Genomic DNA, 19,946 nt, shown 5'->3' with positions numbered 1-19,946 from the left:
CACCATTCCCACCAGAACAGTGAGATGCTTCCCCAGTGGCAAACCCTGGATCACCAGTGATCTAAAGGAACTGTTAAAACCGATAAAAGAAAGGGGCATTCAGGGAAGGATAAAAGGAGTTTACTGGTAATATTCTTTTAAATTACTAAATTATTTTTGCATTTGAAATGTTCTGGTATTATCATTAGTTACTGCAATGTGTAGAGCGGACGACAAGGCAAGGGTGGCAGACTGGAGTTGGCAGGTGGCTTCTTGCCACCAGTGGTGGCGTGACGGCTGCTGTGATATTTTGGGGCTAAATAATTAACAGCACAACAACACATCTCCCCTCGCCACTGTGAAATGTGGCTCTGGGCTGCATGTTTCATTAATGCAATTGCCTACAAAGCAACTCCATTATTCAGTAGGCACTACAGGAGCTGCGATGTGTTGCCACACTGCTCACTGACACCAGGGACATGGGAAAGGAGATAGAGTGAGGCCACATGCACAGGAGGCGAATGGTGGGGGTGGGGGTGAGGTTGGGGGAAGGTGGGGGATCAAGGGGGTTTACAGGGGTTAAGGTGAATACAGGCGAAATGTAAAAGTGCGAGAAAGAGAACAGGTCACTGCTTTGTCTGGTTGTTTCGCCACCCGGTCCCAGTTGGTATAGAGATCTGGCCCATTTTAGCGCGTCAGTGGCAGAGACTTGCATCTAGCATGACTAGGAAGAATAATGAATTATTCACTATTTTTGTGGCCCCTTATGTGCTAAATATTGCTCATTCACATTCATGATGCATGGACATCTAAACTATTCTGTTGTGAAATATATTGTTAAAGTCTCAAAGTGCTGCGCAATAAACAAATTCCCTTCTAAATGACATTTTTGTTGTCTTTTGAAAACATGTTCAGGTTTATTAAAGTTTCACACATAAACTTCAGCATTTCCTACTATGACAGGGCAGGGGGCACAACAAGAAGATTACGACTCATTTCGGTTGCAGTGTGACATCATGTGTGCAAGATCCCTCTCCCAGCTTCCTGTTGCAGGGCAAAGAAATTTTGCCAACTATGACTACCATTGATTGTAGTTAATATAACACACTAAATCTTAAATGTATGCCTGGTGATATACAAAAGAAAAAGTGAGGCAGTACTTTGTTACTAATTGTCAACACTACTTCATAATTTTTTTTACATTTTTTCCTCCAACATATTGTGGTCTGTTTTTCAGTTAAACTGTATAGCATAAATACCACTAACAAGGTCAGGAAAAAGTTATAATTATGAAAAATAGTTAGGGAGAGGGAAATAGATCAGTCATTTTAGCATAACTTTGACAACCATAACTTGTAGTGTGCTGTGGAATTCGCTGTGTTTTGGTTCACATGGCAAGATTTCTTTTGTCCCAATTTTTCCCTTCAAATGTTCGGCTTCTAAGATTATCGCTTAATTGTAACTGATCATCCTGCCGTGTTAAGCCTGATCTGGTCCAGGCTGTAGAACGTCGATACCGCTCCGATCTAAAATTAGGGATGTTCAACATGTTGAATTGTCATTGCCCGATTATTGTAGCGTATGTGGTGTTCCCCGACTAGGAGCGAGAATGCAACCTGTTGAATGTAGCAGGTAGCCAGTCAGAAAGCGTGGTGACTGTATATATATATATTAGTACAAAAACTGATATTTACTTTAAAACATAACTCTTTTTTCGTATTAATGGTGGTGAAAAATACAAGCACCAAAATTTGTTTTGCTGTGATGCTAAAACGTTGTGACATTTAGTTTTTACTTACCATGTGATCCCAGCGTTATCTGAGAGAACATTTGCCTTTGTGCTCATCTCCTTGTGGAATCAGTTTCTTTCCAAGTGCAACCTGGCAGATAATGGCTGTTTTGTTTAGCACTAGATCTGCCTAAAGTACATGACATGAATTATTCATGTCCCGCTTAAGATTGCACTGAAAAGCCATGGCGGGACAGTTTGCTGAGCTGAAGACGCACGTTAGGTGCAAGGGCAGGATGGTTTGTCTATGCCAATGCAACTGTATATTTAGTCAAGGTGTCATGTTTTATTGATGCAAACATCCTGACCTCACTTATATTTGAAGTGCCCAACCAGATTAATTCCTCCACATGCCTTATTTCACTGCTATGAAGCAATAGCACTGACTCTTACGATCTCATTTCTCAACCTGCTCAACATTATAGTTAGCCTGCAATATAGGCACAAAATTTTCATGGAGCTTTTTCCATGAGAATACTTAACCTGCTCTCTTCATTCTACCAAAGGAACAATTTTCACTTATCTGGACTCCTTTTTTCCACTTTACAAACTTCACTGTTGCATCCATACTAAACAGCATTGTGATAGATTAACCATGAATTTATGTATATGTATTTGTGTTGCACCTGAACTAACTGTGTAGATACAGTATATGCTGTGCTGAGACTTGTTCTTGTCTATTCTACCTTGAGCTGTTCAAGAAGTAAACAAATATATATGTAAAAAAAAAACAAAGGAACTGGTCCTAAGCTGTTTATCTAGGTAAATGCCAGAATACATGGTTGCCTATGCCTTACCTTTCTTCTTGAGGCTCTATCTCCAGAAGAATGGTAAGACTGATTCAAACTCTGATAGGACTCTGAATCAGAGTTCTGTAGTTTGGCCCTCTGAGCATGTTGAGAAGTTTTCTTAACAAGAGGAACTTCTATTTGACCCCTGCAGCACATTTCCAAGCCAGTGAAGCCTCTTTTTGATTGTGAAGCCATGTTTATTCAAGGGAATAATTTGCACTGCACAGACTTGAGTGGGGCCTGCTAGGAAGAGGGCTTTTAGATCAATGTGCCTCCCCTGAGAGCTGCTGACTTTTGCACTAACAATAGTCAAACAGCAGTGATTTTTATTGGAGGGACGGTTTCAACACATCAGCTCTTTTCTAGGAGGATGCAAAGGAAAGAAACTCGGGCTGTTTGAAGGCACTGGACTAAACATGATAAGCAGATAAGAGAAGAAAACATGTTATGTGAACTATATATTATGTAGCTTCATTTAGGTAATGTGTGGAAGTCATATTGTGCACTGGCTTATGTGTTAAGTTCAGCCTTACAGTACACTTCTAAATATGTTCCTCCCAAACAAACTTATAAAAGTAAATTAAAAAATGCAATCAAAATATATTTTTTAGGGATTTACAACCGACGTCTTATATCACAAAAACAATATGGATTTAACTTGGCTTAAAATGAAGTGATTGCCCCGTCAGATGGTCAGTTTCCAAAACCACTCAAAAGAAAACTTTGTAGAATCGCATGCAGGGTCAATGTGACCCTGCCCGACCGCGCACAGAGTAAAACACTCATAGGGTCTAAATGACCCCGTCTCATGAAACTCCAGGAGAGTTAAGACAATATTAAAAGGTCAAAGTTGAACTTATAGATACTTGCAGAACTCCTGTTGTGGTTACTCTGAACAAAGAGCAAATAAGTTATTGATTTTTACATGGACATAAGTAATTGAAATAAACTGTCAATCAGAATTAAAATGCATGATGTAAACACCCCAATTGGATTATTCTGATCATAGTCAAGCAAATCGGAAGGAAACTGACTCTGATCAGCCTTATTGTGGCTGTGATGGACCGAGTTAAAAACAGGAGGAGTCACAGGGCATATTAGAAAAATAGGGTTTTTTATTTTAACCCAAAGATTATAAATGACAAAGATAAACTGAGCTCATAAAAGAGGTCAAAGAAACAAAACTGAACTCAGGCAAAAAATGTAAACAAACTGACTGCACAAACAAACATCACTGACCTAACAAAGAAATGACACACAGGGGTTCATATACTGGCTGATCAGACCAATTAAGACACAATAGGGTAACTAAACAGAATACAATTACAAATAACACAAAAACAAATAACAGTACAGCTAAGTTTGGCTAAACTAAAGACCCAAAAATGAAAATCAAAAATATTAAACTTTAAATACTACTATTTACTTAAATACAAAACTTATCTAAACAAAGAAACTACAAATTCCCCCTGCCAGCAGGAACTAGTGGTGCAGTCCAATCAGCATTTAAGCCTGATGAGCCCTCCCCCCCATCCTTTGTCTGGCAACTCCAAGGCAGATAAGTACCGGCAGGAAAACAAACAGAATTAATCTTAAGCAAACAAAATTAATTTTAAATTGATATAAATACATATGCCAACTAAATGTGCACGCTAACAAATAGAACAAATGCATTCAAATGAACTAATAAATGTTTTTATTGAAACTAAAGTGTTGTTGTGTTTATATAAAAAAATAAACTGTGTATTAAAGGAATTACCAACAAAGGAGTGTGGCCATGGATTTGGCCATCACAGTGGCAAACTGAGCCGACAGTGCATGTGTCCTATGCCAACATGACACATTTATACCTTCAGTGGTTAGACGCCATGCTTATCGCAGCTAAACCTGCGATAATAAGGTCTCAACCAGTATTAGAAACTGGTGTGGGTCTATTCTGGGCTCTCAGAATGAACACACTACTACATTTGTTTGTTTTGATGTTCAACACAGATGGAAATACAACTTCTGTGTTGTTTTTTAAAGGAAATTGTTCACCTATCTTCATATCAGTTCTTCTGTACTAAATCAACCCAATCAAGGAATTTTATGGATGTAGACATAGCTATTGATTGGTGTCAATAGTGTAAGGCCTGTGTTGCAGAGAAATCATCTGTTGAGATAGTGTGTCACCATTTAGCAATGGCAAAAACAACAAAACAATTTAATTGAACAGATGCTGGACAAGCTGAAAGACCGTTGGGTCAACACTGGTCTGTGGGAGAAGCTGGAACAAGAGAAAACCGTCATCACAGAGCCCCGCGGTGGTGGGAAGGGGGACTTTGACGAGCTACTTCAGATGTACTACGATGCCATAAAAACTTGTGAAGGTAGAGGTGAGAGGGATACACATTACCATCTTGACTCTAAACTACTAACATAATTCATGACAGTATTTAAGTATATTAGCCCAACCCTGCTGTAGTGACTCCTACTGTAAAATGTTGTTGATGATGTGTAGCTGCATCAGAACGATCGGGATCGCCAATCTTTAAAAGGTCTGAGTTCCCAATTCTGATTTTGGCCGATACCGTTTTTTTTTTTCTATTTGAAAAGTCGGTATTTACAGCAATAAAGTTTTTGAGTTGTTTAACCAAGCATGTGCAGACATGACCTGGTGGGTGCGTCGGTCAGTAATAAGATCAGTGCATAAGGTCAGCTTGACATGTACCAACCGATAGCCAATTTATTTGCTGAATGATTTATCATTGCACTCCCAAAGAGAAGCTTTGTTGCAGTGTGTAAAGTATAATTGGTCAGAAAAAATGCTCATCTACTAGGGTATATTTTTGTCTTTTTTCAGACTTTTGCTGGTATTTGTACTGTGTTGATTGGAACTTTGTTTGCTTCTTTTCTAGATGGTGCACTACTTATTGCTGTATGCAGGGGTAAGGTCAGTGAAGGCCTAGACTTCACAGATGACAATGCCAGAGCAGTAGTGACCATTGGAATTCCTTTTCCAAACATCAAAGACCTCCAGGCAAGTAGACTCACAGAAACCTGTCGATCTTTCCCAAGGAAAAGCAGAATATGTAAATAAGATCGTCTGGATTGTCAACTCAGAATACAATTTATGTGAGATTGGAAAGATAAAAAAAAGCTAGAGCGAAAGCTAGAATGCTAAGATATGATAAGGAAACATTACTACATCTGACAACATGAGCAACATGAGTTAAAATCTTCTTGGATTATATTAAAATGGTTGAATACACATTATTAGAGGAAGTGACATCCAAGTAACTACCCTAGTTTACCTTTTTATTTGTTGCATCGTTTTTAACATTCATCTGTCTGCCTGAAACAAACTGGATTAACACGTTAACAATATTATCTCAGGAGTTCTTCCGTTTTTCATTTTATGTGGCTCTAGGATCTGACACATTTGACACACTTTGGGGAAAAACTTAGGCACACAATTACACAAACCAACAACAAGTAAAAGCATCCTTTTTTGGTGATCCCTGAAAAAAAAAAAAAACTCAAACAATGTTGTGGTGTGTTTTTCATCTTTAGTAGAAAAGTTGACCTTTAAGTTCGAGGCTCCCCCGCCTCCTACTTTTCCTCCCCTTTACTCATCCTCCTGTCAGAGCATGATGAAGCTTTCACTAACCTGTTCTGTCAGCGTGGAAGGACGTGTTGGTGATTGAAGCTTCTTAGACCCTTTCACTTTAGCCCTTCACCTTAGTTGTCAGCACTCGGGTCATTGCTTCTGTTATGTATCATCATTGTTGTTTATTTATTCATTGTTCATTTATTTTAGTACTTTTGAGTTGGTTGTGAAAAATTAACTTTAAATATGGTAAAGTTTCACCATAACAGGTGATTTGTAATTAAACTGCCTTCATCTAAGTTTTGTGTCATTATTGAGTTCTGAAATAATTTGATCTGAAAAGTAACCATCATGGGTCACTGAAACTCTCCTGTAATACCCAAACTGGTGAAATATTTAAACTCCCTTGATAATATGGGTCCACAGTGGGAGTAGTTATTGATGTTTTAACCCAACCATTAAAATCCATAGCCAGTCTTCAGCAGCCTGACCTATCCAACAAAATGCACATGACTAACAGGCAACCTAGGTTTGGGCCATGGATTTAAAAGGTGTAATGTAATGTCAAATTTTGGCCTTAGTAACGCCAGCATTACCTGTTTAGACTGCTGTCACTGATTTAAAAGGAGTGTATTCTCATAGTATCAAAAATTAAAGTTCATTTAGTTCAGCTTTGCCATTTTACTGTGTTATTTTATTTATTTAGTCAACACAATAACTAAATTAAAAACATCCAATGCACAGTATCAAAATGTGATGTTCCACTGTGACAGACAGGAAAAAACAGGAAATGAGTGGATGGCACAGAGCACCACGGGGAGGATTGAGAAAGCCAAAGCTAGTTAGGACCAGGGTGGAGCTGACCGAGCGTGAAGAAGCATACATTTCTAATGACATATTCTGTGCTCACATCCACAGCCTTTGTTTATGTGCTGCACATGCAGAGCTCCACAGAGAGCTCGCCAGCTCCTGCTGTCTCTTGTTGACTGTTGTCATAACTGTGAAGCTTGTAGGTTCAGGTGGTGACTGCTAGCGCTTTAACTTTGTGTTGTCCTTAAAGGTGACATCCTCAGGGTTTTGTTTTTAGTCATTCAAAGGAAAAAAGATTGTTTGCATTTTGTTTTTACTCTTTTTTTCATCTAACCACAATCAGGTTTTTTTTATGCTACCAGTAATTAATTATTTTTATGTTTGTCTGCCTCATAAAAAGAATTATGAGACAGGCAATAATTCTTAAGGACTTAAGTTACTATATTGTAGAGATGAAATGTACTGTATGTTTGAACTACTGCTTAGGTTGCATCATAAGAAACACCCCAACAATATTTTACACCCTGTCTTTTTATTTTAATTTCTTCTTTTCCAAGGGTTTTTTTGACCTCCTCATGTCTCCTTGTGTAGCAGTAGAGGTAGTGTTGCCTCTGGAGAGGCCCTTAGGGGCTGCAAAGGTCTGTGAGCCATTCGTGTTACACTGTTGAGAGGATGAGGAGGACATTGATACTAATGACCACAAGGCCATGCAGCTAGTCTGCTTAAACCAACCAATGCACAGTCTTTGTTTAGGGGAGGACACAGGTAGAGAGAAAATTATTGAAGCTTTTGGTAAAAAAAAATCAGATTATCACTTGTTTGTGTTTAATTATTGTCATTTCTTTTATGAACTCAGATGCGCCTCCAAGAACTTGCTTTCTAATTTATTGAAATAAATGTGTGTTTAAACAACTTGTTCCAACTTACTGTCAAGCATATTGATTAGCTGCAGAATTAGCAGTCATTAAAAAAGAGTTTTGTCGCTATATGTAGTAGCAAATACCTCAACGTTGTGACAGGTTTTACTTGTTTTGCTGCTGTTGTTTTCTTAACAGCAAGGTATTTGCAGCAGCTGTCAATGTGTGATTTGCTGTTCCTCACCCTGCTTCCCTTTAAACTACCACAAAAATCAAAGGTCAGCCTTTGCTCCAGATGTAGTGGCCGGCCCTGTTTAAACCAGATTTGCAGGCAAGTCTTGGATATTTAGAAGGACAGGGAGAATACAGACATAAAGAATTATTATGCTGTTTCTCATGTTAATACCTAGAATGTGAATATAAATCAGTCAATCAATCAAATTTTATTTGTATAGCACATTTCAGCGGCAATGATAGTGCTTTACATCATAAACACAAAGTCATGCAACATAGCCTCAACAAACAAAACATAAATCTATATGATAGTATGCACTAGGGCTGAACAAATAATCAATAACAATATGTATCACAATAGACACATGATCAATATCAATAGATTCAATAAATAATGGCCTAAGTCAATTTTTGACAAAAGGGATTTTTTTTTGCCTATATCAACTTTTGACAAGAGGTAGTGATTTTTTTTAAAAAAAGAAACAAAATATTTTTTTCTCAAAATTGACTTAAGCCATTATTTAAGAAGCTGTCAGTTACTGAACTCGGATCCAAAATTACACAGCATTCTGGGGGATGTAGTCAGAGGAAAGGCTTTAGCTACTCCACCTCTCACGGCCAGCTAAGGAAGCTGAGTGGCATCAACTAGCTCACTGTCTTTGGTTACCTAGCAACCACTTGTTGAGTAACTTGCTCAGCAGCCGTATGAGGTTTTGCCACTGTGCCTCATAACTGCTTAAAATTAAAAATAACAAGGGCATGGAGTGAAAACTGGATAATAGAGGAAAGGTCTGGCAGTTTTTCAGATATTTAATACTAAAAACTAACTAATACTTATCTACAGTATATTGACAGATGAATAATGCTTTCATTGTGATGCATTTTTCAGCCATATTGCCCAGCCTTAGTATGGCCTAATATTGAAGCAGGATATTTCTTCAATAATAATATTGAATCCAGTCAATCTCAAAGTTTCTTGTGGCAAGTTCCAAGGAAAGAAAGTGGAGTGAATGAAAGCCTTCTGAGCAGGACAGAAAGAACTAGCAAGTTGTGTGAGCAAGAAGTATAAAAGTCAACATTTCTCAGTGTAACTGCAGTACAGACACAGGCTGGCGGGAGTCCATGTAATGCCTTGTAAATTAAAGTTAACTAATGGGAATTCCTTCGGGCAGCCAGACCAGGCCATGCCACCTGTAAATATAATTCACAGTGGTGTGATGATTTTTTTTTAGTGTCTAAGCCATGACTGTCCTTGTTGTGCAACTAGACATATTTCTGTGTAGGCTATGGAAAAGTGTTTACTTTGTGTTTCTCTTTGTTCCTTGCAGTCAAAGGAAACCCTGGTCACACAGGCAGTTTTGCTGGCTTCTCTTTGAAATAACTTTAAAACAACAGTATGATGGAAAATTTTAGCATTTTGAAACTGCACATTTTCAGAAGCTCTGCATGTGATGATTCTGGTAACTGGCTAAAACTTATATCCATACTTTAGTTGCCAAAAAAATATAATTGGATAAGGAAGATACATTTCTGCATTTCTACACTAAGGTTATCTCAGCTCTGTTTATATCTGTGCTGATGGAGACTTTTATGGTGACAGCGCTCTGCGGCCTGGTTATAGACAGCCTGTCTGCCATCAGCGAGCAACAAGAGCGGCCATTAGCCGCCATTAGCTTCTCCTGCTTCCTCAACTCTTCAGTCAGTCTGACACAGTCATCTGTTCAACACCATACCGTCACTAATAGTGAAAGCACAGCAGACTCATTCCACTCTGTGTCCACATTGCAAATAAATTACACATTTTTAAAGCTGAATAACACTATCAATCAAAGCTCACCAGTCGCCATAGCAACGCTTGCTACTCCAACTCCTGACTTGCAACCGGGTGGACGGGGAGGAGGAGAGTGGGAGGGAGCGCTTCCCTCCGTCCAGCGAAACTACAAACTCTGTGACGTCTGTTTGCTTTCTAAAAACTTCAAATAAATTGTGTGAAATATTTATTCACAGTACATGTTGCTTTACACAGCAAAAAGTGAAAGAATTAGGGGTGTACCAATTGCAGTTTGGCCCATTACAGATCTTTAAAAAGTCTGACCTACCGATTCCGATGGCCTATACCCATTTTTTTTGTCTGAAATGTTGTCTAAATATAGCAAGAAAGTTGCTGAGTTGGCAACAGTTGGGTGACTATTAATATATACTATTAACTGCAAATGTGCAGACATGACCTGGTGGGCTGGTCTATCAGTCAAATCTCTCTAATGGCAGAGCTGAAGAGGACATTATTTGATTTTTAGACCTTTGTATAAGATTGGCCTCACATGTATCAGCTGATAATTGATTTCACAAAATTAATTTTGATGAAGTCAAGATTTATAAGCTGATATGGTCTTTAGGTTGAGCCTTCATTCCAAATATTTTCATATTTTCTATACACTGATGTTTCTATATACCAACAAGTGAGTTGGAAGACGAGGGGTGACTTTGTGCAGATAGTGTGAGCTGATCCATGGGTCTATTGGAAAGGAGCGTGATAGCCTAACGCCTTTGTCAGTGTGGGCACACACACACACCCACACACAAGAGCACACACAGATTCAAAGTTGAGCCTCTCAGCTGTCAGCTCAGCCACATGTGGCAGATGAGGCGCTCAGCAATCTGAGTGACAGGCACAAGATGTCCCTGACTGCCAGGGGCGTGCACGCTGACGCGCACACACACCCCACGTAAAACGTAGCTGAGGCAGATGCGCTGAGCTACGACTCATGCCTCGTGGACGAATAAATGTTTGTGGAGATGAACAGGTTGCTGTGGAGGACAAGGCCAAAGCAAGCTGAGTGATCTCTTGACATTTTAACTAATCCCTTCTAGCTTGTGGTTTCTTGCACATTTGTGATATTTGCTAGCAGCCAGAATTGGCTTTTTCACATATGCAACCTGTCATGTTGGATTGAACGGTGACATGGTAGAGACCGGGAATGTGATGGCTCTGATGCTGAAGTGGACTGTGATTGCATTTAGATGACACCACTGGCTTGAGGCTAGCACCCTTTCTGTGGCTTGAGAAGTGGATTCGTTAACTGCTCTGGTGTCTCATATGTTGGCAAAGTTCTCACCACCAAGCCAACAGCGTTTCTAAACCTTCCTATGTTACAGTCTGGCTTCCTCTGACAGCCTTTGCTACTGTTTTGAATCTGCTAGCAAACATCGGCGTCCATTGTCTACCTGCTTTACGACGTCTTAGCTGAGGTGTCATCAGTTGTGATAAAACTTTGGGCTGACTTTTTGGATTTCCTGTGACTGCTTATTTGTTTATAGCATCTTTGGCAAGCCATAGTGCTGTTGCGTGATGCGTGTGAGGGGACAGGGTGTACCTGCCGCGGCCCCGTGTTTTGTGGCTCTGGGCGAACACACGGTACCTGTCAAAAGCAGTTAGAGCTGTGCTCAGCAGCCTGCCCTGTATGGCATCTCGTCAGACGCCAGCTGAACTTTTCACTTGTCAATTCTGAAAGGTTAGCGCCAAAATCAGCAGCGACAGATGCAAATGGATGGATGCTTTCTTGGCATTTTTGTGCAGGGATGCTTGATGTTGCCTGGCCCGTCTTGCCTGCCTCCTCCCACCTCTGCTTTGCTCTCTATTTTCCTTTTAGAAGACATCTGTTGGGGAGGCCAGGTAATATCTCACAATTTCAGACCTTATATGACCACCTACTGCTTTGTCTCATCTTACATATTAATAATTTTGGATAAAACTTTGCCAACTTCACTGTGTTTAATGTGACTTTATATAACAGTTTGTTAGAATCATGACCTGAGGAAATGTAACCCATCAGGCTAGGATTTTATCTCACTAGTTCAGTGCCTTTCTACACTCTTCTATTAGACTGTATTCGTGAACTGCGTGGAAATAAGTTCCGTCTTTATGCTGACGATAATCTGTCATATTTAGCCTAATTCCCAAATTAAAAACAAATACAAAACAGGACATTCTTGTCTTCAAACTAATCACTTAGAAATGTACTAACCATAAATGACATTGAAAGACATTATTTTGTTTTCTAGTTTTAGTTTGGGGAACCTTGGTGAACCAGGTCAAGCTCTGCTTTTGTCAAATAGATCAATTCTTCTTGCAGATAAAAACCCAAATGAGCAAACTCCTTCTTTAAAGAGGCTGTAATTCTGTTTGCTCCCTGCAGATCACTTTGCTCTCAAACTGTAAGGTTTGTGAGTTTCTCGAGTTTCTGAAAGAATCTGAAACTGAACCTTCATTTATCAGTTCACTCTTCTTGTGTAACCAGCTCCCGGTTTTGTCTGTGAGGCAGACACATTACTCTTAAAACTGTGCTTAAAGTGTTCCATTTTAATAAGATGATAAAACCCAGAGAAACAAATATTTCTAGAGATTAGGCTGAGATTAGGCTGTTTGGAGGCCAGAATAGTTTGAGCATTTTCCATCACATTTCCCCTCTTCTTGATGTTAACATTCACAATTATGTTTACTAACTTTATGCAATAAAGAGATTGTTACCAGCCCCATCAGTGTCTCTGTCTATGTCCTGTCCTTTAAACCGTTACCTGGTTAAACGATGCTTCCTTGCCACTGTCATGTTTCTACGCAAGACAAATGACTGCATCCAAGTAAAGATTTGATGCAATCCGTCACTTTAAAACATACCTCAGAGACCAATAATTATTAACATTTTTATGATGAATCTGACTGGATTTGTACTTGAAGCAGGTCAATCTGGACTCTGTTGTTGAATTTACTATGAATGAATAATTTCTAGTGTCTTTACTTTAATTGAATTGAAACTATAATATTGCTTAATTTCATAATTTATTCAACAATTAGAGTGTACATGCACAATTCCATTGTGAAAGTTTTTATTCTTTTAGCACATTCAATAATTTTTGTGTGCAGTAAATTACAAATAGTCCAAATAATTACAAGAAAATGTAGGTGAAGTACAGATTTATTAGATGCCTGGTGCAATGCTTGGAGCTGCACCTTGTAACTTTTATAAACAAAATGTTTTTTATATATTTGTTAAAACCATCAGCATGTACACAAGAGTGTCTGACAGCACTAAGACTTTCCTCCTGGCTCTGATTGGTTTCTGACAGGGAGCTTCTGCAGATGGCAGTAGGACCACAGGGAGAAAGGAGAGGAGTTGATTTTTTTCACAGAAAAAAAACTGTCAGGATACAATTACAGTTTTAAGAAACATGCAAAAGGCATATTGTTTATAAAAGTTACATGGTGCAGCTTTAATATACAAAAGTAAAGTGTTTTCTTTAGAATAGTAAAAAAACACACATCATGTAACAAATGTGTTGTATGTGATTTTTAGGTGGAACTAAAGATGAAGTACAATGACCAGCACTGCAAGTCAAGAGGTCTCCTTCCAGGCCATCGCTGGTATGAGATCCAGGCCTACAGAGCTCTCAACCAGGCGCTGGGGAGGTAAATGCCTCACTCTGTCCTAAAGGTGCCATTTGTACTTCCTTCTGTAATGACATGTTTCCATGTTATTTTACAGATGCATCCGGCACAGAAACGACTGGGGTGCCCTGATTCTGGTGGATGACCGATACAAGAACAATCCTAATAAATACATTGCAGGTTTTGAATGTTTTTGTTTGTTAGTCAGTCTCACATAGCCTTTCAGTTTGAGCACTAGATGGCAATATTTATCCACTGAGCGACTCTTTGAGTCGGTTACCTCTTCTGTTTGTCTGTTTGTGCAATCCTAGGTTTGTCTAAATGGGTCCGCCAGCTTGTCCAGCATCACAACACCTTCAGCAATGCTATGCAGTCTCTGAAAGCTTTCTCTGAGGTGCAGCAGAATGTGGAGGTGGCCCCTGTGAACAACCCGACGCTCAACGTTTCTGATTTGTCTAACAGTAGTCCCTTGTCTGTGTCGGCTCAGAGTTTTAATGGAGAACCAGAACCTCGGAGAACCAATTCATGTGACAAACCCCCTTATTCCCAGCAGAACACAATCACACAGCTGAAAACTGAACACAGTAACACAGCAGGTGAGGAAACATAAAATTTTACTTGACTTACTTTAGAATTTAAGTCTTAAGACATCCTTATTTATTGTCGAACACAAACCAAACTTTACATATGAAACTTATCTACTGATTTGGAACGTCATACCTGATAAGGTTCCTTTTTAAATGGCAAGAAGAGGCATTTAAACATGCAGCATTTGTACCAGGATTACTGCTGTGTTTTTCTATCTACTATCTTTGAAGTTCCGTCATGTCTGATGTGACTAAAGTAAGATTTCTTGGCCACTTTTACATAACAAATATAAGTAAAGGAACAAATTAACTGAATAACTATCAAGGTATGAAAAGACATTAACTAATGTATGAAAGGAAAGCAATATAAGGATCAGAGAAGAGGATACACAGATTCAATATCAAGATGTACTGGAGGATCTGTGATGAGATTCACACATGGGTTCATGTTGGGATGTTTAGAGCTGTGAAAACCTTTTAGGATACTGAAGGTACCAGTTATATGAAAAAAAGGAGATAAAAATATAATTTAAAATTTTTCCAAATTCATACTGTAACGTATGCCTACATGATCTCCAGTTTTTTACAGTTTCAGAGCAATTTAAAAAAGATAATGTAATTCATACTCTAATGGTTCAGCCTTATCATATTTCTATGTTTATCAGTTTGAGTAAGAGCATACTCCAAACTCCCAGCAAGTCTTTAACCTGGTCCAGAATGCTGATCCTGTTCACCCCATTAACCTTATATTGACACTACAGGTTGGCGTACAATATTTACAGTTTAAAGCGGGATATTTGGACAGTACTGTTTGTTTCATTTAGCTAACATGTTTTTATTCATTCTGGGAACTCAGACTGAAGTGAACTGGTTGGAGCAGAAGCTTCGTTTTTCTTTTGTAATTCTATTGACCTGGTGGTGGAGACATTTTGTTGTTTCATTCCAGCTCCTGACCTTAAGATGCTGTTCCAGCTGTACAAAAACAAACAACACAGATGATTTGTGCTTTTTATTTGTTAAAATTTTCTTTTGTGTTCTATTCTCTGTTGTTAGATTGTCGCCCGTTGTACTCCCCCACCCCCCAACACACACACAATTTAGAAAACAAATCAATCCTTTATTAGCTTAAACTGATGAATACTTTTCTATGTTCCTTTTTTAATTTAACTTTAAAGAAATGCTTTGGAATTTAAGAATGCACTGTTTTCTCTGGTAATGATTTTTTGTTACTTAGAATTTAGTACATAGAGAGCCGACCGCAGGTTGCACAGCAGCAGTTGGCTTGCTGGGTTGTAGGAGTCAAATAGCAGTCAGGGCCCTCCTGCATGAACCTTCTCTATGTGATGTGCTTGCACAAGTTCTCTCTGTGTACTACTGCTGTCCCTCACGGTCCAGAAATATTCATGTTGGATTAACTGGTACCATTATTTTGGTCTTTAGGTGTGAGTTTGTGTGAACATGGTTGTTTGTCCTGTGTGTCTCTGTGTTGCCCTGTGATGAACTGGTGACCTACGCCTTCGGCTCCCTCAGATTTGGGTCGTTAACCTATGGGCTAGGTTGAGTGGCTAGCCTGATTACTGTAAGGTCTTTTGCGTGCCTGAGTGGCACTACAGCGAGCTGATGAGCAGATGTTGGAATGTTCCAGCTGTCATTGTTATCCAGAGACAGCTGGAGATCAGGTATAGATGCATGCATGTTGCTCTAGGATCTATTTGGTCTTTGGTAAACAGGAAAGTACTTATGGTATGTCTCACTTTGTCAACACAACAGCTGGCTCAAGACATGCCTGTTTGAAAATGAAAAAGTATATGTACAATAAAGACTGATTGCAATATCTTAAAAACAGCAAATGTTTGTCGACTTCAGATTGATGCTCTGTAATCATTTTTTGTTTTTCATTATTTGGTATTTCAAGAAATAAAAACAAATAGATTCTATTTCTATTCAGTCTTCTACTCAGTAAAAGACTGAAACACCTAAGTGCCTATGTTTTATAGGTTTTTATTTCACAGAAAATATTCTGAACATACTACCATTTAATATCCATAAAAATTCAGAGAAAATATTTTCAAATTAGTGAGAGGATCACATTCTCATTTCATTTAGACTTTCCCAATGAGTCCCAATGAGCTCACACAAAGAGATTTTGTATGTGGATGATGTTAGTTCAGATGTATATTTAAATATGAATTCATATTATAACCAAAACATAGTTTGTGGTTACCTGAAGATTTTTGAGCATAAAATATTTGGACATAATACACAATTTAAAGTCCTAAAGCCTTAATGTGTTTATTTTGACCACTGTATTTGTTGATTCTCTAGTATCTTTATTCACAATTCTTTACATTTTTTTAAAGAATGAAAACTGAAATACATTTTTTTACCAGATTATTGCATTGAAAATGTGTAAACTGCATTTTGAATGCATTTATGTTTTTAAGACCGTAGGTTCTCATGTAAACATGTAAATTTAATACAACACTAAAGCTCATTGGTGTGTTATTAATAATTGATACAGTGGTGCTTTATGTGTCTAATAAAGGACACTTTTACTATTTTTGTTCTAGTTGGACCAACGTAACTACTAAATGTTTTGTACAGAAACAGTTATTATTCCATTTCAACCATTTTTACACTCAAGATATGTGTAGGGATGACATCAGCAGCAGAAAATGCGTCGAGGTGGCGTGTTTGCACATTGCCTTGGTGAGCACCTATTGTCTTTGGGTTCATGTGGAGGTTAAGCAGTTTGACTATTTCAGTGAGGTGAATGAAATGGTAGAAAGGCAGCAGCCCACCTCCTTCTACCCCTCCGGCTCAGTCAGAATTGGGGGACGGGCTGTTTTTGGGGGGTAGCATGGGGTAGGTAGAGTGGCTCACCTCATTACTGTAAGATCTTTTGCGTGCCTGAGTGGCTCTGCAGCGAGCTGATGAACAGATGTTGGACTGTTGCTTTTAATTAATTCCCATTGACCTTTGTTTGGGTTATATTGAGCGTATGCCCACATTGACTGGATCTTTATCTCCCAGTCATGACACTCTGTCTAGTTTTGCTAGTTAAAAAGTAAAACAAGTGGTCTGTGAGCTGATTTGAAATTGTTTTTTGTTTGCACAGAGCCACTGAAGGCACTGCGAAGTGCTCCAGCTAAGCAACTCTCAGCCCAGCATTTGTATCACATTTTCACCATCAACCCTACAAACACCAACCTTAAGACGCCCATCTTTAAAGCGAAACCAGCGAACTGCTCCGTCCGGCCTGGGGCCCTGCAGATCTCTTCTCCACCAATGAATCTGGAAACCTTGCGCACTAACCAAACGGATGGAAACTGTCTCAGTGAAAACACTGAGGCTCCGGGGGTGTCCACAATAACCACCCCTCCCCGCTTTAAAAGTGAATCACCAGTACCAGCAAAGTCTTCTGATGATGACAAAGACAAGAGTGTTTTCTATACTCCGGAACTTTTTGAGGATGAAGGAAACCCGCCGAAAGAGAACCATGTGTCCTCTCCCAGAGTTGATCCTGGCACAGAGAGATCAGCCACTCCATCTCAGGATTTAGCCACTGCATTTGGTGAACAGAGTGTTGTTTCAGTCAGTAAGCAAAGCACAGAGCTATCACAGGGCCAGAAAGAGGACACAGAGGCACTGCAGCAAAGTGAGAAAACAGAGGAGAATGAGAGCCAGAGCAGACAGAGAGGAAGTAGACTTCACAGGCTGTCCAGGTCCAGACAGAGAGTTTCCCTCAGTCAGACAGGTAACCAGTAGCCTGGACACACAGAGTAGCACACACACTGCATCCTTACAGAGAAGGAAGGTTTCCACCAAATATTAGCAAAGGACTCAAACCATGCAATGAAATTGTCTGTGTTTATATTGTATTTTTGCTTCTTGATTCTTAATCATGTTCGATCTTGAATTGTTTATATTCCCTTAATGTTGAATGTTCCAGCTGCCTCAGGCAATTAATACTCTGACACTGCACACAGCCGTCGCTTGCCTGCTGCTCATGTGTTGTGACGGCTCTTCTTGTTAAAGCTCAAATAAACAAAACCAACATTATCAAGATTGCTGCATAAACTGAACATCTCTTTGGTAAATCATTAAAATACTCAAGTAGGAATTCATCTATTTTCTGCAGGAGTAAATAATTATGTAGTTCAGTTTAATGATGTGTCCGTCGGTAATGAGTGAACACAGCAGAAGCTCTATTATGCCCGATTGAACCCTGAATGGAGGACCATCTCACTAATTAAGTAGTTTTACGTTATCTACTGTGGGTGTGGTATGGATTTGTTTTACTGTTGGAGCATATACTGATAAATAGCTAGTTAAGCTAAAGTAGAATTTTACTATTTCATTTAATTGATTTTTTTCTGTTTTTTCTTCTAAATCCTTCAAAGTGTTATGGGTAGAAAAGCAATAATATAAATAAACCCACCCTACGCTACATGAATGATGACGCCGCTTTCATTAAATAAAACAGATATAATCAGTAAAAGTCAGTTGTTTAGATGTCATCACTAAATGATGCCCTGCTTTGAGTTATTTTCATTGCTTGTATTTGGGGTTCTTTGAGTAGCACTGATGTTAGAAGATATACATTTATGTATTTTCTCCCAATTATACTCTTATTAGAGTTGTTAATGATTCCTTTACTTTCTGTGATAATAACAATTGGAATTTCAGTGCAAACTGTTTGAATAAATACAGATTTAATATTTAATATCTGGCTGTGTAAACGAACAAGAATGAAATATAACAAAACAAAATATCTGGGGTCTTTACCATTTTAAACAACTGTCTCTTTAAATTATTACCCATTAAAACATTTCCTAGCAGAATATTGCAAAAAGGGATTTTTTTAGATTTTTGAAGTATGGATGTTTTGAGATGTTATAAGTTGTCAGTATTTTTCCTATAATAAAAAAAAGCTAGTTTAATGATCTCAGCTTTGGAACTGTCCTTTTGAGGTAACAGCTCATCATGGCTGTCAGTAGTGAGATATCTATAAGTCTTAAAAAGACTCCAGTCTGCAGTGCTTCACTACCTGAGCCTACACCTGGCATCACATCGTGACATCCCTGGGCTTTACAGTTTTTTTTTTATTTATTAATTTTTTTTTGAATAACACACATTTGTGACTTTGGATACAGTCTTTTAATCAGCACTTTAAGCGCCATATCTGAGTGTTTCAGCATGAAGAGTGTATGTCATTTAATCAGGTCGATGCGAAGTGTAGGCTCATCAAACAGCCTGAGTGGAAGGAAGACTGAACAATAACATGAAAGATGATTACCCTGATTTGATCCTTCTCATTACACAAAAAATCTTCACCAATGTGGGATTTGCGCAGAGGAGACAAGTGTTCCATTAAAGCCTTTCTTTCCCCATCAGCTGCCTAACCAAGACCCTTGTCAGTGTAATCGTGCATGACCTCTCGTTAACATAATGAAAACTCAGAGCGTAGAGAGGACTGCGAATGTGTGTTAAAAGCTCTTAATGGGCAGCCCATGTTACTCAAAGACTCAGTTGTGGTCTGCAATTAAAATGTTTTTCCATTAACATATTTCAGACTTTTCTTCAGCCAGAGCATTAAATCTGCACTTAGAGACATTGTGTTAAAATTGCATGTGAGACAATTTAACAAAGTCCAACGTTACTAAAAAAAGATTTCCCATTTCAAGTATTCTGAAGATGATTAATCTCACACACATACATACTTGTTTTTGCATATCTAGAAAAACTATTGTTAGGGGTTATAAGTGCCAGTCAAAGAGCTGGTTCAATAACTGGGAAATGTTTTGTATTGTATGTAATGTTTTGGCTTAATCCAAAATTTGAGCCATTATTGGATTTCTAGACCA

General features: G+C 38.7%; 1 protein-coding gene across 4 annotated transcripts in view; it reads left to right on the top strand.

The window, feature by feature from the left end:
• The window catches only part of brip1 (BRCA1 interacting protein C-terminal helicase 1), a 41,841-nt gene extending 23,694 nt beyond the window's left edge, over window positions 1–18,147 (top strand). For 2 of the 4 annotated variants that reach the window (XM_023350694.1, XM_023350693.1), the window contains exons 15-20: window positions 4,775–4,934; window positions 5,457–5,578; window positions 13,401–13,513; window positions 13,590–13,672; window positions 13,804–14,088; window positions 17,198–18,147. In XM_023350694.1, the coding sequence (XP_023206462.1) occupies window positions 4,775–4,934; window positions 5,457–5,578; window positions 13,401–13,513; window positions 13,590–13,672; window positions 13,804–14,088; window positions 17,198–17,847 (1,413 nt within the window). In that variant the 3' untranslated portion in view covers window positions 17,848–18,147. The remainder of the gene's footprint in view (window positions 1–4,774; window positions 4,935–5,456; window positions 5,579–13,400; window positions 13,514–13,589; window positions 13,673–13,803; window positions 14,089–17,197) is intronic. The other 2 variants (XM_023350696.1, XM_023350695.1) reach the window with 2 other exon arrangements.
• Window positions 18,148–19,946: the final 1,799 nt, after the last annotated feature.

Source organism: Xiphophorus maculatus, chromosome 18, assembly GCF_002775205.1.
Source record: "Xiphophorus maculatus strain JP 163 A chromosome 18, X_maculatus-5.0-male, whole genome shotgun sequence".
Taxonomy (NCBI): Eukaryota; Metazoa; Chordata; class Actinopteri; order Cyprinodontiformes; family Poeciliidae; genus Xiphophorus; species Xiphophorus maculatus.
This window is presented reverse-complemented; position numbering and strand designations above follow the sequence as displayed.